The sequence below is a fragment of the Alosa pseudoharengus genome, unplaced genomic scaffold (genome assembly GCF_046254945.1).
Source record: "Alosa pseudoharengus isolate Yale_2024_CS ecotype anadromous, Long Island Sound unplaced genomic scaffold, YU_APseudo_1.1 YU_APseudo_1.1_scf_21, whole genome shotgun sequence".
Classification (NCBI taxonomy): Eukaryota; Metazoa; Chordata; class Actinopteri; order Clupeiformes; family Clupeidae; genus Alosa; species Alosa pseudoharengus.
In genome coordinates this window covers 24,560,238-24,587,626 of record NW_027468674.1, presented here as the reverse complement: position 1 = coordinate 24,587,626, position 27,389 = coordinate 24,560,238, and the positions used below count along the sequence as shown (strand labels likewise).

Sequence of the window (27,389 nt, the reverse complement as noted above, 5' to 3'; positions counted from 1 at the left end):
CTGTTTTTGTCCAGGATGAGACACACCCTGCTTTTTATCAAAGAGCTCTCTGATTTCAACCTTGGCTGAAGGCCATCACAAACATCCATTCTATAGACGTCTTACGCACACGAGAGGTCAAGTGAGGTCAAGACAGATGTATTTCAGAGTAAAACCAAAATGCATTAATTTTGTGGTGAGATGAGACCAGTTCTCTGTTAAAATTCCAATGACACTGCGAACTCTGTGTTTATTATGCTAACTGAATTGCCATGTTAATGATTAGCACACCAGACACACACACACACACACACACACACACACACACACACACACACACACACACAGAGACACATGCACAGTCAAAATCATAGCACACACACAGGCACACACGCAGTCCCACACACGCAGTCATACACACACACACACACACACACGGGTATGCATACATACATAGCCAATGAGGACTGTGAGTGATACACTAAGACATGGGAACTGGTGTTAGCAATTTGTCAGTCTGCCTAGCTGCTCCTGGGTTTGTGTGTTGTCTGAGGAGAAACACTCTGATCTTGCCCTCTGTGTTTTCACAAGCAGCTGATGGCTCAGGATTTTGTTCAGAGGAGGTCTGTAAGGCTTTGGCCATGCGGACAAAAATAAACAAAACACCATTAGGCCTACGTTAATTGCTACTCAGTGTGTGTGTGCCTATGAATGGATAAATGGATACACACATTGCTATGCAGTGTGTAAAAGTGAGTGTCTATGAAAATGAATGAATGGATGTGCTAGACAGATGCTGTACAGACAGCCTACTACACTTTTTTTGTGACATTAGAGCTGTCAGTGACAACCTGTCAAGTGGACCAAAAACCACAACGGGCTTAAGGGAGCATGGGTGTCCTTAGTTACACCCAGATTAGCGTTAGCTGCTCTTCTGCTAGCCTGCGGGTGTCAGCGATGGCATTAGCCCTGCGATTCGAAGCTCCGGGACCGGGAGGGAGCGAGGCGTGAAACCCAGCTTATTAGGGGGTTAACAAGCCTGTCAGGGGAGGCCAGGGCTAGGGAGGACCAGCAGGATTGATGCTCTGTAAACATGATGAAAGGTGGAGGAGATGGAAGAGCAGGAGGCAGAGATGGGGGGGGGGGGGTTAGGCTGGGAGAGGAACTGGGATCATATTAAAGTCTGTGCTCCACGCCGTCATTCATTCTCTGGGGTAAATATCATGACAAGGCTTTGGCCCTGACCAGATCAGCAGATGTTGTCGTAGGTCCATCACTCACCTTCATGACCTTTAATGATGGAGGAAGAGGGCTGTTGGTTTTCTCTTCCAGATTTCCAGACTCTAGCCTGCAGCTTGCTGCGATGCGGCCACTGAGCTCAATGCCACAGGGACTAGAATCGTTGTCCGTCCATAGGCATCATTTATTAATCGGGCCACATGTCAATACAAAGATGGGTGATCCATAAAATCTTGCGGCTGTCACCTATATTTAAATCATGAATACTAGCAGGCTGTAAATAACACTCCACACATACACACTTAAGTGATAAGGTTTCCTGTTACACGGCACAGTAATAGGCAAGCTTAAACCCTTTTGCTCTTGGATATGCAGAAATTCCATGAGTCCAAAGGAGTCACCACCCTAATTCCCAGAGGATGTGTCGAACCTCTTTACAGTTGAGAACGAGGATGTCCTGCATATCCCACGGCTCTCTTCAGATGTAGGCTAGGGAGTGACACAGCCAAGCTCTTGGGTGGGTTGTTGGAGAAATGCATCAATCTGATCTCTGAGGGTGAAATGCATCATTCTGGTCTCTGAGGGTGAAACACAGCAGAATGGCTTGAGAACCACTCAAGCCATTCTGCTGTGTTTCACCCTCAAGAAACCAGAACCTTGTTTGAACTCAAAATTAGATAACCGCACAATGCTAACGGGCAAGGCGTCCCACTGGGTTTACTCAATGAGGATGTTTTGTCAACTGATTCATAATTTTTTAATTGAGAATGTGTCAGCTTGAGTGGTGCAACACTGAGCCCAATTTGTAGTGCTGCACAATGAAAGCCCTATGCTATAGCAAGCCAAGCAGTGCTACATCCTTAGCTATCAGAACTAGCACAATGACGGCTTAGACTGCAGCTCTCCTGACCACAGAATGAACATAAACATGAGGATCAGATCTGGAGTACGCTTGCCTGTTCTAGTGTCAGATTCATTGATTGATTCACCAGAACCCCTTTCTAAAATGGAAAATCTTATCTCCTGCTGTTCTCAGTATTGCGAGAGCTCGGGCATTCTGCTAGGTGCTTGTAAAAAGTTTGAAAGCGGTGTCACCTAGCCTGCTCACCACAGCGGCTCTTTAAACAGCCGCCAATGTTTGGACATTTCCGCCGCTTCCAGTTTACACGGCATGACAAGTAGCCCACAGTCTCACCCACAGAGGAAAGAGTGAGCAAACCATATCTGCCACGCACCTCTGCAACAACAGACAGGCATTCAAGGTAGACCACATTATACTTACTTAAGTTATGTTTGACTTGGAGTGCAGCCCATGTAATAACAGATGTTATAACTTATTTATTCATCACATATTGCCTATTCTACACTGAAATATGGACAATTGCTGTGAAAAGGGGTAGCTCTACAGTGGTATGCATTCACATGCACAGGTAGTCAGTGGCAGGTGACCTGCCACACACACACATTCCAGCTCTTTCTAGTATTTCACTTTGGCCACCACCGCACTGTGGTAACTCACCACCACAGAGACTGACCTCAGATCTCCATCACATAGGGGCCGGACGGGCTATTCATTCTTAATGACACACTTGCCTAACCCCAAATAGCTGATAAAAATGTGGTGGAGAGGCTTTGCCTCCAAGTATGTCAACCAAACATCCACAAGAGAAAAAAAAAAGAGCATGTGGCCGGTCTGTTCTAGTGGGTCTGGCCAGACCTGCACCTGGTTTAAAGTTTTTTTCTTGCTTGTCTCTCCCGCAGGTTCTTTTGTGGTGAACCATGGAGAACGTCAGCCCCCAAGGGCCGTGCTAAGAGCTCAGCACCTCCAGGGGCGATTACCATAATGAATGGTTTCTGAACAAGCACGTCATTTTCTGGTCGGCGTGTTTATAAATTCTGGGAAGAGAGTAACCTCGCGTCCCCAAACATGCAGAATCCTTCATCCCACTAGATAAACCGTCGGTTAAAAGCATCGACATCGTCAGAGGAGAATTTATAGCACTACTAAGGGCCAAACACTCCCATCTATTACATTAAAATAATGCATGAGATTCAGACTGGACAGTGTTTGTTCATTCCCCAGAAATAGACAACACAACAAAGCTGGTAAAATACATTTTTTATTAGTTACAATGAAGCGGATAAAGTGCAAAAGAGAGAGAGAGAGAGAAACTATTCAGAGAAAAAGTGCCACTTTGAAGGCAAGACTAAAAATCCGCTAGGCATCTATAACAAGCGGACTTGTACACACTTTCACACCCATATGCACCCAGAACATAGTCAGTACCCACTCTACATGGTAAAACAGGCTGCGTAAAACAGCTTATGTAAGTTGGACATTCTTTTACTTTTTTTTCTTACTTAGCTTTACTTAAATTCCCTTCTTTTGAGACACTCACCAATATATTTCATCCCTCGAGGTAAACCATTCCAAGCATGACTCAATCTATTTGCTATGGGCAGATGCAAGAGTATACTCATAAATACAAAAACACACTAATTATTGCTGCAGATTACTTTTTAAAAACAGTTCAAGCCTTACCATACTTTATGGGCTTATCTATAGGCACTTGAGCCAAGTAAACATCCCACACGTTAAGTCGGTTGTAAATAAAGAGCACAAGGAAAACCGTGGCCAGTGTGTCATATCCCCTAATTGGCTGACAAGCAGTGCACTGGATGCAAAATGGAGATGGAGACTGTATGTCTCTCATAGGAGATGGGAGACTAGTGTGTGTGTGTGTGTGTGTGTGTGTGTGTGTGTGTGAGAGTGTGTGTGAGTGCTAGTGCTATTCCACTCCCTGAAAACAACCCGCTAGCGGATTTTGGCTACAAGGACACCAGGCTGTTGGTGTGGGATGACCGGCTGTTTTAATAGTCTAACACTTTGGTGAAACTTTCCCCTTCCAAGCCATTTAGTTATATAGTACAGGCCCCTCCAGGCTTACAGACTCCCTGTTAGACATGTCCATATAATATGCACATACAATATTATTCGGTACAGTGTTACTGGACCATAAGACACAAACATATTTAAAATACACTCAAATCCATAAATACAGACAAATAATGCTCTTGTGGTACACTGGTGTAGACTAGCCTAAAAGTAACTTATTCATAGCTGCACAACTCCTTCCTCTCCTCCTTCCCTCCCCTCCTCACTCACTCACGGATATTGGTTGATGAGATGATGGGTGATGGTCAACTCGCACTAATATTGCTGATGTGAGTGCTTGGTCACTTAGCGTGAGGACCTCCAAGTCGACCCAAATGCCATTAGAGAAATGCACATTAACCTTTACGGCCTCTCCTCGAGACCGAGGAACTGGGAGAGTAAACAGAGGCCCTCTCCTCAGGGGGAACAGTTTAAGCGATTGGTCTCTGTCATTTGTAACACCCTTTGGTGGCCTGAAGCAACTTCAGGGTTCTTCTGAGAAACAGAGGAGGACAAACCACCCTATTGTATGGCAAATATCCAGTGTTTTCTGGTCCTGGTTTCAAAGCACCAAACACTTAACACAGTCTTGGTGGACACACTCCTTCCCATCTCGACATGTGCTTCCAAGCCCCCACATGGTTAATCGTTATTTATTTGTTGGTTTTTTATGTTATATGACAAGCTGTCAGTGACTGGCTAGGCAGTAATGAAAGTACAACTTGATTGGAAATAATTTAATCGGAGGATGAGGTTTGCGAGGGAGAGAGTGAAGAATCATCCTTTTGATTTGATTTTTGCACCCCTGAGTAAAAGTTCTGTTTAAGGATCAGATCATCTCATCCTTTATTCTAATCCTGCATAAAAAAAAAAAAACTGATCCCAAATCAGCCGTTCTACCCAGGGGTGCTGTGCATATGCTCTGCTGTCCTAAGAGGCTGTTTTTGTTTGTGTGGGCATTTGAGAGCATCTGTCAGTCAGAGGCTAAGGCTTTTATAAATAGCACAATCCAGAACTTTCCATTTAGTCCCGAACACACTGTACCCACCCACTTGGGGCTTGATTTGACTACAGTGGTAACCGGGGTAAACATGCATTCTCCTTTGTTTTGTTGTTTGTTCCTTGTTTGTTTGTTTTTTTTCAAAGCGGCTTCCGGGGCGAAAGCTACTTCTGGAAGGCGTGGGCCAGCGTAACTGGCACGGAACCCTGCTGAGGGGCGGAGTCCAGGCGCAGGGGCACGCGGAAGGCCACCGGCTTCATCATGCAGGCGCCGCCCTCGCTGAGGCAGCAGTACACCCAGGCGGTCAGGGTCAGGGTGGGGTCGAGGCCGGAGGTCGTCGGCACGGCGACCGGAACGTCAGTGCGCACAGAGAGGGGCCGGGAGAGGTCGGAGATGTCGCCGGTGACGGCCTGCGACTGAAGTAGCCAATCGTTACCTGCGAGAGAGAGGAGGAGGAGGAGGAGGAGGAGGAGGAGGAGGGGGGGAGGTTAGTTATTCTGTTGTGGTGGACATTGTAGAATCAGCACAAAATCTAATGTGAGTGCAGATAAAACTGTATGTACTGTATACATTTAAGCCCTCTGTGTGTGTGTGTGTGTGTGTGTGTGTGTGTGTGTGTGTGTGTGTGTGTGTGTGTGTGGGCGGGGGGGGAGGGGTTGCAGAGCCGTCCCCTTGTATGCAGGCAGGCGTTCTCTCTGTGGGGGAGCCCAACTGCTCCCGCTGGGATTAGCACCTTTCACACTAATACACACAGACGGAGCTTCCCCTCTTGCACAGCTGCCGAGTCGACCAGAGGCGTGTGTGTGTGTGTGTGGCCCAGCACCAAGGGCAGGTCAGCAGGACGAGTGTCAAACAGAATCAAAGCTTAAGATCATCACTCTGTCTACAGCTCAACACACACACACACACACACACCTTCTCTTACTAACTAAAACACAGCTTGATTTACTAGAAGAATTCCTGGAAGTCCAGCGTAACTCCAAAGAGAGCATGATAATTCACAGATTATGTCAACAGTTACTGAAAATGTTTCTAAGATGGAACCATTCACTTAAGACAAGAAGACTTCCCTGACGCAGCCCCCATACACACACAACACTTCACAAACACACACAAGGCAACTTCCACTAACATTGGACAAGTGGAAGAGTCAGACAACTTGGACTTTATTCGTATTCAGGACTCATTATTAGCTTTTAGATTCATTCCTCCTCATCTTCCTCCATTAGTCTGATCCTGTAACTGCAGTTTCTCTCACTATGACCGCATGTCCTCTGCACACACACACACACACACACACACACACACACACACACACACACACACACACACTCACACACTTTGTGTCCCCATTCTTTTCACCTCCCGTTCTCTCTCACCATCTCTCTCTGTATCTGAGAATGAAAGCGCTGGTACAGTTTGTTCCAGCTTCCCATTTACGGGCCTTTGGGGAAACAACAACATCGTGGGCCGTTAGGCGCTCTCGCCCACCTCCCCGTCGGCCCACTGAGTGGCTGATGCTTATTGTGTAATGACAACAGCAACGGTAGCCGCTAGTTGCTTGACAAATACTGTAAATAAACAAAACAGGGTTAGCATTGGTTGCCCCTCCACCCACAAAGGGCCGCACGTCTATAGGTTTTTAGTGAGAATGGATTTGAACAATGTTCCCTTTGAAAGGGCGTATGTGTTTTTGCACTGTGTGTGAGGAAACTAGTGTGTATGGGTGTGAGTGATTGTGTGTATGTATGTTTATGAGTGGGAAAGAATGTGTTTGTGTAAGTGCTGCTGAGGGGGTAAGTGGGTAAAAGCATGATGGGGAGTGCATAATGTGTGTGTGTGTGTGTGTGTGCGTGTGTATGCATGGGTGCATGTGTGTGTGTGCGTGTGTATGCATGGGTGCATGGGTGCATGTGTGTGTGTGAATAAATGACTGTGTGCATTAAAAGTGTGACAGAAATTTTTTTTGCAAGTGTTGGTGAGACGCTAAGTAGGTACAAGTGTGAAAGTGACAGTGAGTGCAAGAATGTGTGTGTGTGAGCAGGCAGGCACGGGCCCATGTGTGAGTGGAGTGTGTGATCGACTGAAAAGGAGCAAGAGAGAGAGAGAGCGAAAGCGAGAGAGACAGCAAAAGCGAGAGAGAGAGAGAAAGAGAGAGAGAGTGAGTGAGTGAGTGAGTGAGAGAAAGATAGAACAGATGAGCTGTTCATTCACCCTGGACTCCCTCCATCCTGCCCAGCTGGAGGCTCAAACTGACAGGAGAGGAAGCCACGTTCACTGCCAACAGTCAATCAGATGGCCCGAGGAACCAAATGAAATAACATAAAACAAAAACAAACCAAAAAAGAAATTAAAAAATGATCGCTTCGAACGTGCTTTCCTGGGGATGCCAACTCCACATGACAATAGCAGACACATCTATTAGGCAAGACTGTTCCCTCACCCAAGAATGACGTTTTTTAGGACTGTGCGTGCCGAGAGTGTGGCAGCGTCGTGCTGATCTTGGATCAGCTCCCCCGCTCGACTGCGGCGTCCGCGGGCATGGGCGCGATGAGATCATCGGTGAGCAGCGGTGGCTGCTCGTTCATGAAAAACCGTCGCGGCCATCTGCTCTCGCACCCCCCCCCCCCTCCCCCAACCCCGTGCCACGACCACCGTATGGCGGAGCCTGCGTATGGCATGCGGGTTGTTCGTTAGCACACTGCGATGGGGTGGGGGGTGGTTGGAGGTTTTGGCAGCGGAGAGCCAAGCCTGAGGTAGGAATGGATGACAGTCACAAGGCCTGTCCCACCAACAGAGATGGAGCACAGCTCAATCCTCTAATTAAATTAACAGAACTTCCACTTCTTCCCACTATGACTAATTACTCAAACCACTGTGTGTCTGATTGAAACCAGTTCGCTGGAAGGACAGAAAAGGACTATCCTAACTTTTCAGAAAAAAGACTGGGGCAACATTTTTCATTTTTATAAGTTAGAAGCTTGTGTTTCTCTCTCTCTGTGAAGGGTAATCCCACAAGTTCAGACAGATTTAGATAAGGCAGACTGAAGTCTTTCGTTTGTAAATTTGCAAGTTGAAAGAACACATATTGGGAGCTACCTTCATTGTACTTTCATTGTTTTTTTAAATCTCTGACAGACAGCTGATTGTGTTCAAAGTGGCAAAGCTTTTTCTCTTTTTGGGGATAGGTGCATCGTCAGAGATGACCATGGGTCGTGAATCAGTGGTTTTAGAAGAGATCTCGCACGCTGTCCATTCCGCATGCAAAAAATTATTTGAATATAACACAAGACCTTCATCAGGTAAATTTGATGTGTTGATTGTGTTATATTCAAATACATTTTTGCATGCGGAATGGACAGTGTTCAGGATCTCTTCAAAAACCACAGACAGCTGATTGTGAAAACTGGATGCGCGTTCAACAGTTTCCCAGCCTGGGAAATCTCCACAGCACCTAAAAGGCAGAGCTTTAGTAATATAACTGTTAAAGGTCATAGAAAGTGCGTCACTAAAATCTTTAAGTGTAAAATCATTAAAGTCAATTAAGAGTGTGTCGGCTCATTCGCCTGACAAATGTTCATCCCAATATTAAAAAAAGTAAAGCACTTGTCACAGTGGATAGTGCTCTTGGAGGGGACTTCAATGAAGGCGAACTCCTGTTTAAAATGGTCCATATTTTGGTTATAAATTGACTCTTTTTGGGACAAACTCAGCATTTCTTTACCGTAACAATGGTCTGACCAACCATGGTACACATGCACACAAAATGTGAAGGGACAGTGGACAAGAAGTGGACGAAAAGAAATCCGCAGGAGCAGATGTGGCCCTGATGTGGCCCTGGTATGGGCCGGACCCGGTGGACCAGAACACCACACCAAGGCCCGTTGCATTCCAGTTCAGGGGGGAGATGGGATACCTCCCAGAAAGAAAAAAAGTCCTTCCATGTACCATGTTACACTCATAGACCTCTGAAGTTCGCCTACAAAAAAGCTGCCATCTTTGACATCCTGGCAATTTTTCCTATAGGAAAATAACATGGGGATTTTGAATTATCACACCTGTTAAACTCTCGCAGGGATGAAAAAGTCTGAAATGCAGACTTTTTCCTGATTACACTTTTGTCCTCTGCCTAACAACCGGACCTCCATATATGGGCAAAGATGGAAGTTTTAGTTCTTTTTTGTAGGCAAACTTCAGAGGTCTATTGACTAAATCAAATTAGTTTACCTTTAATTAGCACAACTCTTCAGCCAGGTGGCTCAGCTAATTCTAAAAAAAATTACCAGGTGTACCTATGTTACCCAGGAGACACACTGTAAAATTACTCTTTTGTAAGATCAATACTTCCCAAGATACAGCCAGTTTTACAGGGGGAGGGGGGTGTCGATTTTGTTCAGCCTCTTTTTTTTGTCAAATGTAGGAGCCATGTAGGAGGCTCAAATTTTGCATGCTGGTACATAAATAGGAATAGTATGTAGCAAAATCGTCACGTTTGGTCTGGATAATCCTGCATGGTCATAGCTGTCCCTCAAAGTTGAGGCTGAACAAAATCGACACCCCCTCCCCCTGTAAAACTGGCTGTATCTTGGAAAGTATTGATCTTACATAAGAATAATTTCACAGTGTGTCTCCTGGGTAACATAGGTACACCTGGTAATTTTTTCAGAATTTTTTGAGACCTAAGTGCGTGGGCCCTGGTTGAACTGACGTGGAATGACCCTTTAGCATTTTAAGTGCACAGGTGAAAGCAATACATAGGGTTTTTACTGTGGGCAGCTGGTGTTTTTGGTGGAGTGGGGAGCAGTACCTTCAGCAGACAGGCTCCAGAAGCTGGGGGCCTCCTCGGTCAGTTTGGTGCCCTCGGGCAGTGCCAGGCTGAGCTCCATGCTGATGGTCTGGCCAGGGGCCACAGCCAGCGGGGGCATCTCCAGCACGGGCGCCGACTTGGGCAGCTTGGGGGTCTTCCTGGGAGGGGCGACAGCGGTGGTGGTGGTGGTGCTGCTGCTTGCGGCATCCGGCACGTCCCCAGACAAAATAGGGAACTGAAAGGAGGAGAGCAGTACAGAAAACAGATGGGCAGAGAGAGGCAAGAGGTAAAAGAGAGTGAGAGAGGGGGGTATACAGGAAATAAATGGAAGAAATATGGGGGGAGAGAGGGATAGAGACAAATATGGAGTAATTTTTCAGCTAAGGGGCTAATTGCTTTTCCAAAACAGTTACTACATATACCTGGCCAGACTTATAAAATAAAGGCACAGCAATGAGAAATGTTATGATGTTTCATAGATAATCATTCTTATGCCAAGAAATATATTTTTTTCTATCAGAATGGTGCCCAAGTAATGCCGAGACGCAGGAACTCTAACTTTTGGCACACTACGTGAAGGGTTACGTTGGGTTTTACAATGGCATCGAACGGGATTCAGCCGATCAAGGATCAGAACTACTCGTTTTAGAAGATCCTATCTACACTCACATACTACAGTAGTGAAGTGCATACATGCATGACTGCAGGGCCGTAGTCACCATAGACATTGAGGGGGACGTGTCCCCCCCAATATTCAAATATGACCAAAATGTCCCCCCCAATATTCAGACATAGAAAAATAAAGAAAAAATAAAGCGCTATACTAGGCCTACAGGAAACCAACACGTATCTGAAATGTAATCAAACGTAAATAACGCACAAATTAGTGACCTATGGTTTCAGAGTAGCCTACACTTCTGAGTGGTTTGTCCTGGTGATTTTCCGTTTTTCGTTAGTGGCGTGCGCTATCATTTACTGCACCCTACTGCGGTGAGGTAGGGCTGTCAACAATATCGCAAAAGCTACCGGTACAAAAGGTGTAGCACAGGCTAAGGAAATCCCATAAATGTTTGGAGCCGATCAGACTGAAAGGGAACATTTTCCATATTGTAGCCTATTCTCGTAATAATAGCGAAAGTGAAACGTTTTATTTTAAATGATGAATTTGTGCAAGCCTGTGTCATTTCTTTTACGTCTTTCAACATAAATAATGCCTTCATATGCTAGTAGTAATGCCAGAAATTACCGTTTATAGGCCTCTTAGAAATGATTGTTGCATCTTGCATATTATGCGCACTCAATAGCGCATCCATGCAGGCAAAACGTGATCAAATGTGGCGACATTTACAATACGTGATAGCCTACAGTTGTGAATCGCGGACAATAACCACAGAAAGGAATTTGCACCTCCATACACCAATTAAAGGCTGTAGTAGGCCTAGTGTTTCTACATGTTGGCACAAAACGTCATTTCTGTTAGAAGCCAGTCTATAATGCATACAGGGGTAACATGAGGTGAGTCATACAGAAGAGGGGCCTGTCTTAGTAGCCTATTCCTGAATCCTGTCCCTTTCAAACTACGTTAAAATTGTGTGATTAGCCGCCAGCATAATAAAATCTAAATTAAAAGACAAAATCTTATTAGGCTCCAAACCTATGAGTCTAAGCCTTAAAAAATATTCAGGTGTTAGTAATAAGTCAAAGAACCACATTCTGTGTAATATAGAGGTTATCATCAGATACTATAGTTTGTAATTTCTTTTAAAGTACACATTTTGAACACAAATGGAGTCACTGGACCAGTGAAGTTGCTTTTTCTCCACCCTTCTCTTTTCACAAAACTCAGGGGGGGGGGGGGGCATCTGTGTCTGTCAAAAGTTTGGAATAACCTAATTGACTGACTTAACTAACGACTTGCTTGTGAATTTTAATAATATTTTTGCATGGTAGGAAATGTATTGAAATTCTGTTTGGGGGTCCCTCAGACCCCACCACAGATTTGGTCCCCCCCCAATGTTGACATCATGACTACGGCCTTGCATGACTGCCACTCAGAGATCCATAATAAGAGATGTCGGCTACTCACCACTGACACGGTCTGGGTCTGCAGGTCCAGCACCTTGATCTGGTGGTTGTTGGTGTCGGCCACGTACAGCAGCTTGCCGCCATCCCCGACACACAGTCCCCCCGGCTCGTTGAAGGTGGACTCGGCGAACCCGGGTCCCAAGGTGTCGCTGGACTCGCCGGTACCTGCAAGCGTTCGGCACTGCTTGCTCTTTGGGTCCAACACCTTTATCTGGACAACACAGACCATCAAGAGGTTACAGAACCAGTCCCAACACAGCCTGATCAAGACTGCATGCCCAACTCTTTTCACATGCATTGTAGCTTGTAGACAACTTCAATTGTGTAGAGAGAAGCAAGACGACAATAACCCGAACAATATCAACAATGTTTAAACATGCTTTTATTTACACAGGGCCCACCCTTTTTCACTGTCAACATTTCAAAACCTTTGCATGACTTTTTTTAATGACCTTGAATGACAATTCCATGACTTTTTAATGACCTTGAATGAAATTTCCATGACCTTTCACGGCCTATAAGTACATAATTGCTTACTTTACGTTACAGTGGCTGATTATGAAATGTGACTTCAACTTGCCTGGGAATACCCATTTCGATGGGTTGGTTGTGTAAGAGCCAGTTGTGCATTAGGGCTATTGGGCATTATTTATGATTATATATATATATATCCGTCATATTTAGTAAAGGAGTGCCTGGGAAATTCTTGCTTTAGAGTGCCTTCTCACAAAAGCGTAGAATCACTGAGCTCGACTAGCTAGCTAGATGATGCGCTCTCCTTCAATAACCCGTGAGCCTAGATGAGGCAGTCACTTCAGCGGAGGCTGCTCATTGTTCAGAGGACTCAATAGTCTGACTTAAACACTAAAACACAGTGTGCAGTAATACACTTAAAACATTTGGGACTGAAGCCCTGGCAAAATGGCCTGGCGACACCCACCCCACCATCTAGTAGGAAAGAAGTGATCACAGTCTGTGACATATGCTACTTCCTACTTATGTCCCTGGTATGACAAAATTACATTTCATGAATTTAGTGAATTCCATGAGTTGTCCAGGCCTGAAAAAATGGGATTTTACAATTCCATGACTTCTGGGTTTTCCCATGACTGTGGAAACCCTGTTTACATGTTCAGTGCTTTAGGGAACTAAATTACGAACAAGCTCCCGATACTCAAACTCTCACCGTAAATTATTCTGACAGCATATATACCGCTCCTTAAAAATCACCACAGGCTTCCTCGTTGACACCCATGGAGATGAGGGCAGAACTACATTAACTTCTTGCAACAGGAGATAAATGACTGCGCAGCCCTACGTGTTAAATGCACACTGACCTTGTGGTTGTACGAGTCGGCCACGTACAGGAGGTTGGCGCCGGCGTCCCATGCCACTCCCAGGGGATGCTGGAGCTTGGCGTCCACTCCTTTGCCGTCTGCGTCGCCGAATGCAAAGAGATTCTGTGGAGGTAAATCGAAAACGACAACAATAAACAAGGACCCCTGAGAGACAGTATGAGCGAGAGACTACGGTTCATTCAGTGGTCAGTTAATTGCCTAGTCAGAGAAGGGGGCGAGGAAATGGACCGCAGAGGTTGACTGGCGGCCAGCACCCATAAAGTGCCTTGACTGCTCCTCTGAGATGTCCGCCCTGGAAAGCAGAACATTTGGGTGAGCTAGAGTTGGCGATGTGGGCAAAGGCACTGGCTGTAAACAAAACAGTCAGCTTTGTGGGAAATTGAAGTATTTTATGTACTACTTAAAACATCGATAATTATTCGAGTTCACACCTTGTATCCTCCAGACTGACCTTCTAGACATACACGTGTGGATAATATTTTATTTCACTGTTTAAGTGTGTTTATTCTGTAACCCTATAAATAGTAACAGTGTTCTGGGAATTGTAAAATTCTGTAAACACTGTGTTGCTGAGACGTATTGCCATGCGCGGCGTTCTCCTGAACGGACCCTATGCCCTAGCTGTTACACACAATAAATGGATTCCCTTCATCAAGCGCCGTATCAAGCGCTGCCCACTGCTCTGGGTCGGTATGCGTGTTCCTAGTGAGCTCACTGCTCCGTGTGTGTGTGTGTGTGTGTGTGTGTACCACCCCCGGATGGGTAAAATGCAGAGGACAAATTTCCTACAGGACTAATAAAGTATAACTTAACTTATAAAGCAACTTCACATCAGGTTCCTTGACTACTCCATCAGTGCATCCAGCTGACTCAAGTGGAATCAAAGAAATAGTATTGCCATTTTCATCCAGGATTTACCACAAAAATATGAGATTCTTTTGAGAGCTTGCATAAAGAATGACGTTTTATCCAACAGGCTTGGAGGGCAGCCAAACATGCTTGTTGCATGTGATCATTGTTGCCCATGGGCCTCTCTATCTTTGAAGAACTACCCCCACCCATATGTTCCACCTGCGGCCAACCTCAGAGGAAGCGAAAACAAAGCAAGGAGAGACACAGAACTGCCCAGTCACACGCTGAGGCCAGAGCTGGTGGGAGGGAGAGAGAGAGAGGGAGGGAGGGAGGGAGAGATAAAGAGAGAGAGAGAGAAAGAGAGAGACAGAGAGAGAGAGCGCAAGAAAGAGAGAGCGAGAAAGAGACAGACAGAGAGAGAGAGAAAGAAAAAGAGACAGAGAGAGGGAGCAAAAGAAAGAGAGAGAGAGAAAGAGAGAGAAAGAGACAGACAGAGAGAGAGAAAGAGAGGAGACAAAGAACACTTCGACCCTCCTGTCTACTGCCGTTTAGTTGGACACACTCCGACGGCACGTAAACAGCCCCTTTGGCTCCGATCCCACCGTCCAGTGGTGCCGGCTTCTTACTGCCAGCTGACAAACCGTTCGGCAGCATACATATCGCAGATAAGGGCAGGGTGAGTGAGAGCATCTGTGGCGGCGTTTGCACAGAAACGACCTTGTTGAGCGTGAACTTGAATGTGTCGATGGCGCTGTGCAGCAGCAGTGGCGGCAGCGACTGTGGTGGTGTGATTCATCCTGAATAAGAATGGAAGGCTGGTGGAAACAGCTGGCTTACGTAAACGAACCGCCTGACACTGACACACAGCTGTGTGGGGCCCAAGAACAGGGGAGAGAGAAGAGAGGAGAGGAGAGAGAGAGAAAGAGAGACAAAAGAAAGAAAAAGAAAGAAAGAGAGATAGAAAGGATAGTGAGGAGAGGAGGGGAAAGGTGATAACTCAATGACATTAGGGCTAACTTTGGTACTGATGTTGAGTACAGAATTTACTGTAGATTGACCAACATTGTTTTTTCCCTTCTTCTATTAACCTTTCCCAGAGCTATGACGTCATAATCAAATCATTACCCCTTAATGAAATGAGGAAATATGTAATTACACAAGAACTCAACCAGCAAACTCATAAAAATACAATCCATCATCATTTCTTAACAAAAGAAAATGTTTAATGTCGAGATGGCTAAGAGAGTTGGGAAGAAAAACCCTTCTCTACTTTTAACAGATTGCCATTCCTTTATGTCACCATAGCATCATCAATCAAATGTTTAGAAAGCGATATTGCTTTTTTGTTCTACCTAAAAATGCCCAATTTTGCAAAACAAAAAAATAAGATAAAGAAAAAAAGAGAGAAACACTTAGTCGGGGAAACTTTCCCAGCCAGCAGAGCTAACAAACACTTCACGGAAGACGTAACAAAGCCAACCGGAGCCAACCGAACCAGCCGCCTAGGCTAATCGCTCAGTGCGCGTAATTTACGATGTGTGTACACAGCAAAATCAATCTCTGGGCGATTGTGTTGCAGTGTTTGTCGTATAATGGTGGCCTTGTTTGCCTTATAAAGTGGGTTGACTTGCTGGATGGAGAGTGGACGATATGTTACCGGGACAAAACATAAACTGCTGCTGATTAGGGCTCGGCGCGGAGGAATGCTCGTTCAGGGGTGGAGAGCGGGAGGGAAGGAGTTTGAGCGATAGCCCCATGGCGCAGATACCATCACCCCTCCCCCCCCCCCCCCCGCCTTCAATGTGCTGCTGGCTGCACTGTGGCCCTATATGGAAGAGACGGGGTGACATGGCTGGTGCTAGCGCTGCGCTAGTCAGCGCTGAGTCAAGTCAGAGGGGACAAGTGGAGGTGGTGTAAGAACAGTGAGTGGGCCGAAGAAGAGAAGAGTGGCCCTGTATGCACACACTGCACACCACATATATTCTCATTCTCTTTTTGGTTTTATCCCCCCCCCCCCACCCACACACACACACTGAGGTCCTCAGACGCCACTTGTCAGGACGCTGTTTACTGCACGTCCAGCTGGTAATTAAGGAGCGATCTGATGCCTGTGAAAGAGCGGCCTGCTTGTTAGCCTACTACACAATTAGGGCCCTCTCTCAGCTCATAGTGCACAAAGGGATGGCCTGCTTGTTAGCCTACTACACAATTAGGGCCCTCTCTCAGCTCATAGTGCACAAAGGGATGGCCTGCTTGTTAGCCTACTACACAATTAGGGCCCTCTCTCGGCTCATAGTGCACAAAGGGATGGCCTGCTTGTTAGCCTACTACACAATTAGGGCCCTCTCTCGGCTCATAGTGCACAAAGGGATGGCCTGCTTGTTAGCCTACTACACAATTAGGGCCCTCTCTCGGCTCATAGTGCACAAAGGGATGGCCTGCTTGTTAGCCTACTACACAATTAGGGCCCTCTCTCAGCTCATAGTGCACAAAGGGATGGCCTGCTTGTTAGCCTACTACACAATTAGGGCCCTCTCTCGGCTCATAGTGCACAAAGGGATGGAGATGAAATGAGAAGACAGTGCATGCACAAATTTACATTTGAATTATTCATTTAGAATAAACAGCACCTAAAAGCTGCAGCAGTCTCGCTCCAGTGTTTATGTTTATGTTTATGTTTATGTTTACAGACGTATTTATCCAAAGCGACATACAACAACAACAATTTTATTGAGACAAAGTAGCCCATAGTCTTAAATGGCTCTGGACACTGCTCACTGTTAGATCACCGACAGGACAACACCTCAATTCTGGCCCCTGTGACTTCACACTGCCTAAGGGAGTGAGGGGGACTCACTGGAGATGTTGGGAGGCCCTATTCACTCTCTTTATGTGTGTTTATGTGTACGCTCACACATATTTACCATTCCAAGTCTTTCTCTCACCTTCAAAGATGCCGTATGGATTAAAAAACCTGGACTGTCAGTTTCAAATGGCTTGACAAAAAAAAAATAAGAAAAGTGAATGTACTGGTAGAAAGCCGATGACGCAGACTCACTACTTAAAAGTTGGATAAAGCAGAACAACGGCTCCTACATGTTGGCTTGGAATGGCACTTTAAACTTAAAAGCACTTTGGCAGAGCATGGGTGCCAGAGGAGAGAATGAAACAAGCCATTCATGTGGAAATGGAGCCATAGAAATTAATGTACGCTCACTAGCGAGTGGTACTCATGAGCACCTCAGCCTCCCTCAGCCTCGCCCCCCCCCGCACCACATGTAATCCCCTCACAGAGGCCTTCATTAGTGAGTTAAACCCTCAGACATGTGCAGTGTGGGAATGAAACAAGCTATTCATGGGTTTCATCAGGTCCCTTTCCACAGGTGTATTAATCAAGCACCATGCAGTCTGCATTGATAATTAAGGTGCTTGATTTTATACACCTGTGGAAAGAGACCTGATGAAACCCATGAATAGATACGGAAATGTAGCCACTAATATCGATGGACGTTCACTAAGGAGTGGTACTCACCATAGGGTCCCTCTCTCCGCCCACCACAAGCTTGACCGCTCCGTCCTTGAGGGCCAGGCTGCGCACCGTGCTGCTCTCACTGTCGGCGATGAACAGGCAGCCCCAGGGCTCGGCGGGGGCCGGCGCCAGGCCAGACGGCTGGGCGAAGCTGGCCTTGTGCGGGTAGGAGTTGTTGCGGTTCTCCTCATTGCCACTACCGGCGAAGCGGATGCAGGTGCCCTTCTTGGAGTCACTGTCAAATGAGTGCGGAGAGTTAAAAATGGGACTAGGCTACGTTCAGACTAGGCTTCTCAAGCGCTTTTTTGACAGCTGAGATAATGAGACATTGCTAACCAGCAGAAATGGAGACTGTAGCTGTGGAAAAAGTTATTACGATCAACTTTGAGCACAATGAGCTATATGACATGAGATTTAAACTACCGGTATATCACCATATTTGTTTATTTACTCATTCATTCATTTCAGTTAAACTGGGTCCCAAATTTTTTGGTCAACGTGTGTCTTTATTGAATGTTGAGCATGCACTAGCATGTTAGCCATCATTAACTATGATTAGCTATGATTAATTAATTATAATTAATTAGCACACATTGTTATGGCAGCAAAAGACACTCGACTGCTTTATGCTGCCAGCAGTTTTTCGAATCAAAAAAGCACCATGGCCAACTTTTCTTGTCAAAATAAGAAGCCTAGTATAAACATAGCCTAGAGTTACAGGAGAGTGCTGCTGATTTACCACACTTTTCATCTCACGCTGGTGTGTGGGGAACGTTCTGGTGAAAAATGACACCCAAATGGTGCTAAGGGTACCACCAAGTACTTTATATATAAGCACTACCATATGTAATGTGAAGTTGTTGTCTTATATAAGAATTTAAGTCCCAATCTAAAAATGCTTGAATTGTGATGTTTTTTGCTGTCGATGGTGGTCAGATGTTTTGGATATTAGAGGCTGACGTTTAATCCTCATGCCAGACACAGTTCTGCTCTGATGAACAGTGCCGCGACAGAAGCGGAGATTTAAACAACAAATTTAACATCTGCCGTTTTGATATTAGTGCACAGTTCCAGATGTCAAGGTCACCAATTAAGCCAACAGCCTACATATTTCAAGCTGTGAACATACCAAAATAACATTCAGGAGATGACTTCAAATTAGGTCAAACGCAAAAAAAAAAGGAGAGCAAAGTGAGAGTGAACCCATTTCTATTTCATACTTCCTAACAAGGCGGCCAATGAAAGTGCAACAGGTCACAGTCTGAGAGAGAGAGAGAGGGAGGAAGAGAGAGACAGAGGGGGAGAGAGGGAGAGAGAGAGAGAGAGAGAGAAAGAAAGAGAGAAAGAGGGAGAGAGACAGGGGAGGGAGAAAGAGGACAACGCATCCTGGCTGACATACTGCTTGTCGACCTCCTTCCTTCCAGCTGCATCAGAGCACTCTGTTACACTTGGTAGAACTCAGTTAGACAGCAATGTCTCAGCTTGGAACATGTAGGCTGCTGGCTTTGCTCTTGACGAAAATCACTGTCCTTCTTTACACCTATAACACGCCTACCACGCTCACATTGTGCACATAGTCTGTCTGCTCTCTATGGACCTCTATGTGGACCATCAGATTCATTAGTTAGTCATTAGTTAAGTGCTTAATTAATGCTTTGTTCCTTCTAACAGGTCTGTAAACCTATTGCAGCTCCATTACTGTTCCTCAACTTGTCTGCCGTTCCCCAACATCGGCCAAATGAAAAAATGTAAATCTTAACTAGCTGCAGGGCTTCGGAGATGACCTTGGAGAATGCATTACACAACTGGGCCTTAGTCAGTGCATTTCCTGCTCTTTGGGCAGTGGTGGTGTTGTGGTTGGTGGTGGTGGTGGTGGTGGTGATGGTGGGGGGTTTATGGGTGGTGTGCGGCCAGTGACGGCTACCAGCTCACCTTCCTTTGGGCAGTTTGCCGTCCTCTAGGAACAGTGCCCAGATCTGGTGAGTCCCAGCCATGGCGATCCACAGCACACCACCCTCTACGCTGCCTGCACGTGCGCCCAGCCAAAAGACGGAGAGAGAGGGAAAGGAGGGATTGGGAAGGAACGAGTGGGGATAGAAAACAAGATTTGAATCAGTTAGGCATGGTATCCCTTCTGATTGATTTTAAGGGAAAAAACACACACACACACACACACACACACACACACACACACTTAAACTAAGTACTATACCTATGCTCTAGAAGAGTACACGTACGGATTCTCACACACACACACACAGACACACACACATATGCACTTTATCAGCCTTTTTGATCAGCTTCGCTCATTGCAAAGATTGCTGAGCCGACAGCATGGCCAGCATGGGGCCCCGCTCCTGATGTCCTCCTTAGCCTCCCGTCCCCACCCCCACGCACCAATGCAATCCCCTTACAGAGGCCTGCATTAGTGAGATGAGACAAGCCTGCCTGCTGCCAGAGGACCAAGGCCTGGGGACTCAAACCCTCTTAGAGTGCCCTACACATGTGCAGTGTGAACCTACTGACCATCACACAAAGCCCACTTCAAAACTGTGGGCTGCCCACCAGAATGGGAGAGTGAAAGGAGGCCCAGCTTCCCATCCCTCTCCAGAGAGGAGCGCCATAGCCTGGGCAGACGGCCTTCTCCGAGACCCCTTATCTGGCTCCATGGTGGGATCCAGATAAAATCCACAGGCTGCCTGCCTGCATGCATGTATGCATGCCAAACATGCACGCTATATAGCTGGCACTTTGCCCAGGTCTTATATCATCAGCCACCTAATGGAGGAGATTCATTATGGAGACAGCCATCCACTTTAAATGGATTAATAATTCATGCCTTTGTGTTTTAATATGCAATGTGTTTGGGGAAGCTTTTTGCATTCATTTGCAGAATGAATGTGTTTCTGTGTGCATGTGTCCTTGTTTGTTTGTCTGTGTGTGTGTTTGTGTGGGTGAGCGAGAGAGAAATTAATGAAAAAGGGGAATAAATGTCTGTGAAATATATGAGTTAAATATATATTTCTGTACCTATTGATAGGGGGTAGTTTTCATCCCTGGGTGTGTGTGCATGCGTGCGTGCAAGGGAAAGTTTTACTTTTGTGTGTGTGTGTGTGTGTGTGTGTGTGTGTGTGCGCGCGCGTGCGCGCGCAAGTGAAGACATTCATAATCCACGCTACCCAAAAAAAGACAGAATGGAAATTACATTCAAGAGCTTTTCATCACCTCCTCAGCTGGCACATCTATCTATCTGTGTGTGTGTGTGTGTATGTGTGTGCCCGCGCCCATGTGCATGCATGCACTTTAGAGGAGAAGGAAAGGAGGCCAGTTACACACCCGCCTAACAACTAACAATAGCCCCCTAATGGCACTGTTCTTATCAGGGGCCATTTGGGCTCTGGGCTGCACCTTCGCCATTCACACTTGTGAAAGAGAACAAAGCTCACCATGCCATGAACTCAGTCACAGAGAGAGAGAGAGAGAGAGAGAGAGAGAGAGGGAGAGGGAGAAAGAGAGAGGGAAAGAGAGAAAGAGGGAGAGGGAGAGAGAGAGAGGATAAGGGGAAAGAAAAGAGAATGAAAAAAAAAAACAAAGAAAGGAAGGAAGAAAGAAAGATAAAAAGGAAATCGTATAAGAAATAGCATGCACAAGAGTGCACGAACACACATTAACTTATTGTTCATTTCATTCTGAATAGCATTTAGGCCCACATATGGACTGCCTGCAAAAAACACAACTGTAACAAACCCCTCAAAAAAGGGAAAAGGAAAAAAGAAAAAAGAAGAGAAGAAGAAAAAAATGTTCCGATCCTCTCTCACCCCATCAAACAGCCCCAATAAATCAAACGGGAGCTTTAAAGCGAACTTCAGATGTTCCCTTCAGAAAAGACGTCATGCTGCCACAAACTTTTTTTCCCTGACTTTATCAGGGCGCGCAGCACTAATGGAGGTGGGCTTTCTGAAACACGCCATTGATAAGACCATGAGCACACAGGCTTCCCAGACAATATCGCGGCCAATCTAAATGCATAGGTTTAAATTTAGAGGGGAGCCTATTTTGCTTTGAAATGAAGCGAGGCCTATCTTATTTACCCAGTGGGGGCGGCCGATGACTATGGTGGTGGTGCTGGTGGTGGTGGTGGTGTGCGTGTGGGAGAGAGAGAGATGAGGAGATGGGAACAGGGGCGGGAGTCTCAGGGGTGAACGGGATGAGTGTACTTCATGCACTTGGTGGCGGTCAGATCAGTCCCAGCCTGGCCCGCACAAACGTGGAGAGATGGACAACCGTGGACAGACACACACACACACACACAGACACACACACACAGGACCTTGTGTATTGACAAGGACCGCACACACAAAAGGATTAAGCTGACCCTATTTTCCACTGCTTTGTGACAGACTCACTAAGTGAGGGACTGAATGACTGCAAGTGAGTGAGAGAGTGACTTAGTGAGTGAAGGAGTTGCTCGCTCGCTCACTCCACATAACCCTCTCTGCCATCCAAAGCCCACCACATCACAGTGGCAAGATCAATCAGTCTTTGGACAGATCCTGATAATATCAAGTTTCTCTCGGTCCAAACGTTTGCCATTCCCCACACAGTATTACTTCAGGTTACCACATGCAGTATGTGTAAAATAGTCAAACTTGTCCAGAGACAAGTGAGTGGCAGAGACTACTGACACCTCTTATCAATCATTCAGAGTCTGCCACCTGGTGAGCTTGTGCCACATCAGTCACTGCTGAATGTTTTGACTACTCCAGTCACTGGCAGAGATGAATAAAACTACAGTACACAAATGCCACAAATATTTCTCAAGGATATTTGTGAGGATGCCATCTCGCTAGCCATCATTTCTGTCACCGTTTGTTTTCAGGCATTGCTAGGACAGCAGAGTGTATTTATGGATGTTTGTCCCTTAGGCGTTCAGCTCTCTGATGTTTAATGTGTCCCCAACACCTTCGTCGAGCAACCTGAGGTCACGGTCTGCAGGGGGGCCGCCATACGCAAGCAAAGAAGCATGTTTGTGCTTGTCCTGGAACAAAGGTCCTTGTTATTTAAACTGCAGTGGCCCTCACTGCTGGAGAGAAAACTATGGTCCAGGCTTGGGAGAAGCGCGACATCTGCAGAGATGAAACGCCGCGCAACTTCAAACGGAGGCTTGTTATTATAGCCGGCCAGATTGATGGCAAAGATAGAGAGAGAGAGGGGGGGGGGTTTGCTCTGTTGACTTTAAAGAAAGTCGAGAAGTGCATGAATAAAAAATAAAAGCTTGGTGAAAGTGCTTCTGGCTGAGAAAATTATTCTAAGTGAGATATTAAACTTTGTAAGGGGGGGGGGGGGGGCTCTGGGGATGAAGATGAATGCTATGGAGAGTGAAGCAGACAGAAAAGCGATTGACTGTGTGATTGTATGTGTGGAAGTGTGTTTGTATGTGTACGAGAAGGTGAGCTAATGTGACCGAGGGTATGAACTAATAAGGAATCACCTGCAGTTCCCAGGGCCACATCCCAGGGTGAGCTGATTGGCTGTTGTGGTCCCATGGCTCCACCCTCTTTGTCAGTTCCCTGCACTCCCGTGCCAGCTAGCGTGGTGACCTTGCCCTCTGATAGGTCAATCTGATGGAGGAAGGGACGAGCCAGTCAGACACGACATGGTATCATAGCACTGGACAAGGCATATTGATTGATTGGTTGATTGATTTACTATATAATCAATAAAATATACTCCTTGATATGGTATCTACTCATGCATATTCATATATGGATTTATTTTATTCATATATGGATTTTTTTTTCCATATATGGAACGAGTTTGGAGGGCTACGGCGTAATTCCTCTGGTAGCTTGAAGTGTTTGTGAAGGTGCTCTTTGGTAGAAAAAAATATGATTAAAGATGGATTGTCCAAGGCACTCTTCAAAAAAAGCTTTAATGAATAGGCTTAATCATATAGATCATGTTAAAATTGCCAAAATATGTGGCAATTTTATACATGGCAATTTTAACATGATCTATTATGTTTAAGCCTATTCATTAAAGCTTTTTAAACTTTTTTTGAAGAGTGCCTTGGACAATCCATCTTTAATCACATATTTTTTTAAATGTCTAGAACAGAAGGTGCACAAAACTCTATTCATATTATCTGAAAATAATGATGGTGGTTTTGGTGCATCGTCTGTTATTAGCGACATTGTCTGTTATTAGCGGCATCGTCTGTTATTAGCGGCTCACCTTTCTGATCAGGTGGTTCTCCGTATCAGCCACGTACACCATGTCTCCTCTGATGGCCACGCCCTGTGGGGAGCTAAAAAGCGCCTCGGACAGGCCGCCATCTTTCCACCCGCTCACAGGACCTATCGCAGCAGAGGGGGTAACACACACACACACACACGGGTCATTTCAACAGCCTTAGTTTCACTCTAGTGAGTACTACAGTGGCAGAAATACAAATAAATGCCCAATGTCCAGTCCCTCACAATACACTTTAACCTTTTCAGTGCCAAGTACTGAAATAGTCCTGAAAGTCTGCTTGAGCAACTTATCTTTTGAACCATAGTTTTTTAGTTACTATGGTGGTTGTTAACAACACTTCTGGGAAATTATTTTGGGAACGGTTTTGGTGATTATTTTGGCTAAAGTCAGTACATCAGCAGACCAGCTAATGATTTGGATTTAGACGATGTGGGTGCTTACGATCTTTACTGATAATAAACACCTCATGCTTTTGAGGTGGCTGCACACACCCACCAGGTTAACAAATAGAGCCAAGAATAATGAGGAACCAGTTGCATACACTTGGTGGTCATTCTCGGTTACCCTCATTCAAAAGAAATATGATAATAGGGTAGGCTGCCCGATGCTCTGCCAGATCTAAATGCGTGCCTCACTACACCAAAGGGCCAGAGCAGAGACACTCGCCAGCTTTTCCGCCCACGCACACACACACACACACATACACACACACACACACACACACACACACGCTGTTCACCACATCACCCACCCACTCACCAACCAACTGCACTATAAACGCCAGCCAGCGAGCGAGCCTGTGAGACTGGCACAGCAGGGTCACGCGCTGGCATGGTGTACCCACCTCCCACCTGGCAGAGCACCTGTCCCGTGCTGGCCACGACCAGGACTCTGTGGTGCCCGGTGTCCGCGATGACCAGCCTCTTGCTAGTCTCGTCCACGGCCACCTTGCCCGGAAATGAGAGCACCGTGGTGGGTAGGGAGTCCCGGTACAGCCTGTGTGAGAAGGGTGGAAGTGAGAAAAATCAAGACATAACATGGAATGGTCAGTCTCCCAAAACTCCCCAGTCTGTAATAGATTAGATTAGATTAGATTAGATTAGATTAGATTCAACTTGATTGTCATTGTGCAGAGTACAAGTACAGAGACAACAAAATGCAGTTTGTGTCTAACCAGAAGTACAAAAAATCTGAAAAGTGCAATGTGCAATAGGAAGGCTAACAGCACAACTACACTACAAGCAGGAGCAGGGGTCATGGTTGTTGGAGCTCTGCTGGTAGAATGGGTTGCTAACAACACCAAGGCCTTGGATCTGATACCCAGGGACCACACATACTGACAACAATGTACATCTGTACAGCACAGTGTTTGCCAGATGATATGATGTAAAATATGTTCTATAGTTTTCCATAAAAGGAGCAATGCATTGGTAAGAGTACTTCATATCTCTCTAGGTTCTGCTTGGCTCAAAACTGCAGTAAAGCTGATAATCAAGCAAAGACCCATATCTCTGACATCTTACTTGAGATCAGAGAACATCAAGATCTGCACAACAAGGACATTACGTCAAAACAGTCGTTTCTTCACATTATGTTGGTATTTCTAGGTCATTTTTAGATGTTTCAAACAACAAAATAAACGCCACACGGCACCTTTTGCGGTTAGGGTTAGAGGCTGGAGGTTTGGGTAAGGCCATGTTTAGTAACCGTTCCACAAAACAACGTCAAAGACTGAACTCTCTACCTGATCCCCACGGCGTGGTCCTTGATGAGGCCCTGGGCGCCGTAGTGCTTGAGGGCGGCGCGGGCGAAGAGCTCCAGCCGCGGGCCGTGGCCCTCGCCCACCAGCGAGAAGAGCAGGTTCCCCCGCGGGCCCAGCAGCACCAGCGTGGGCCAGCAGGCCACCTCCAGCTCGTGCCAGAGGCGCGCCTCGCCGTCGTTGACCACCGGGTGGCTGATATCGTAGCGGAGGACGGCGGCGCGCACGGCGGCCAGCACACGCTCATTGGGGAACTTGGCCGAGTGGACGCCCACCACCACCAACCCATCTGTGTGTACGAGGGAGGGAGGGAGGGAGGGAAGGAGAGAGGGAGGGAGAGAGAGAGAGACAGAATTCAACTCTTAAAACCCTCATTTGAGAACCATTGAAACACATTGGAGGAAAATCAATCATTTCACAAATACAATCCATAACCCCTTATTCACGCATCATTTAGAGAGAGAGAGAAAGAGAGAGAGAGAGAGAAAGAAAGAGAAAAAACAAAAAACAGAAGGGAAGAATAATATATAAGAGAAGAAAAATGGGGTGAGAGAGTGTGAGACAGCCAGAGAAAGAGCCCTAGACTGAGACAGCCCAGAGAAAGAGAGAAAAACACACCCTTTGTCATTTCATCTTTTCAAATAAATGCTTTGAATGATTCCTCCTCAGTGTCACAATTTACTGAATGTGCTAGCAGGACAAACTGGGCCATTTGAGCATTATGTAATATGGAGAGGACAAAGAAGAATGGGGAAAAAAACAGCTGGACATCTTTACTCTAAGTACACTCGATTCCATTGACTTCCTTTCACAAAGCAGTTTTTTTTCCGCCGAAGATTGCAGAGATTGCCGTCAGATAACCAACCTTTGGCTGAATTCCTCCTTCCAAATGTGGCATGAATAATGGCTACGACGCAGTCAAAATTAAATTTTTTTTTGGTTCCCAGTTTGATCAGAAGGTCCTGTGACTCAAAGTAATCATTATTAAAACGCCTGAAGGTGAATTCGAAGGTGTTCGAGAAAGAAAGAAAAGATATGCCAGAAGCTGGAAGAATATATGAAATTATAAATGTTTCATTTAACAGGATGAGTGGCTCAGAAAGTTTTGAAAGGGAACACTGAAATAAAGTCCCCCCCCCTCAAATTTAGTTTGGTCTTTAATGTGTTTTCAAATTGACCGCCCATGACTCCTTTTTATCCGCTTGGAAAGAGACTGGATTCAATCTTATAAGAAAAAAAAGTAGTTAAAAAAAAGAAGAAAAATTAAAAAATTCTGCCACCGCAGCTGAAAAATAATGTATGGTGCGTGATGTCGACTGCTGGATTAGTCAGTCATTTTTAGCCACGCACCCTGCTGTAAATGGCGATGCTGCCAATCAGCCTGTCAAGCACTGACACTTTGCTTTTGTCTTGCCTGACAGCACGAGAGACATGCTCAGCTCACTGTTACGTGGACCCGGTTCAGAAGCGACAGCCAGCACTGAAATGGCAGGATGGAGGGAGCTCATCGCCGTTGGTTTTCATTTGAAACCTCGTGGAGTGGAACGGCTGGTGAGAAAAATGAAAAGACAAAGGCTTAGGCACTGATGTG

The 27,389-nt window shown here is 45.9% G+C and overlaps 1 protein-coding gene across 1 annotated transcript in view; it reads right to left on the bottom strand.

Moving 5' to 3' along the window:
• Nucleotides 1-3,322: 3,322 nt before the first annotated feature.
• The window catches only part of nhlrc2 (NHL repeat containing 2), a 33,623-nt gene continuing 9,556 nt past the window's right edge, over nucleotides 3,323-27,389 (bottom strand). The window contains exons 3-12 of the mRNA XM_076298259.1: nucleotides 25,784-26,087; nucleotides 24,884-25,035; nucleotides 24,019-24,140; nucleotides 23,276-23,405; nucleotides 19,717-19,810; nucleotides 17,788-18,019; nucleotides 13,383-13,505; nucleotides 12,047-12,256; nucleotides 9,961-10,195; nucleotides 3,323-5,589 (exon numbers count right to left, since the gene is read on the bottom strand). Coding sequence (XP_076154374.1) covers nucleotides 5,318-5,589; nucleotides 9,961-10,195; nucleotides 12,047-12,256; nucleotides 13,383-13,505; nucleotides 17,788-18,019; nucleotides 19,717-19,810; nucleotides 23,276-23,405; nucleotides 24,019-24,140; nucleotides 24,884-25,035; nucleotides 25,784-26,087 — 1,874 coding nt within the window. The 3' untranslated portion in view covers nucleotides 3,323-5,317. The remainder of the gene's footprint in view (nucleotides 5,590-9,960; nucleotides 10,196-12,046; nucleotides 12,257-13,382; nucleotides 13,506-17,787; nucleotides 18,020-19,716; nucleotides 19,811-23,275; nucleotides 23,406-24,018; nucleotides 24,141-24,883; nucleotides 25,036-25,783; nucleotides 26,088-27,389) is intronic.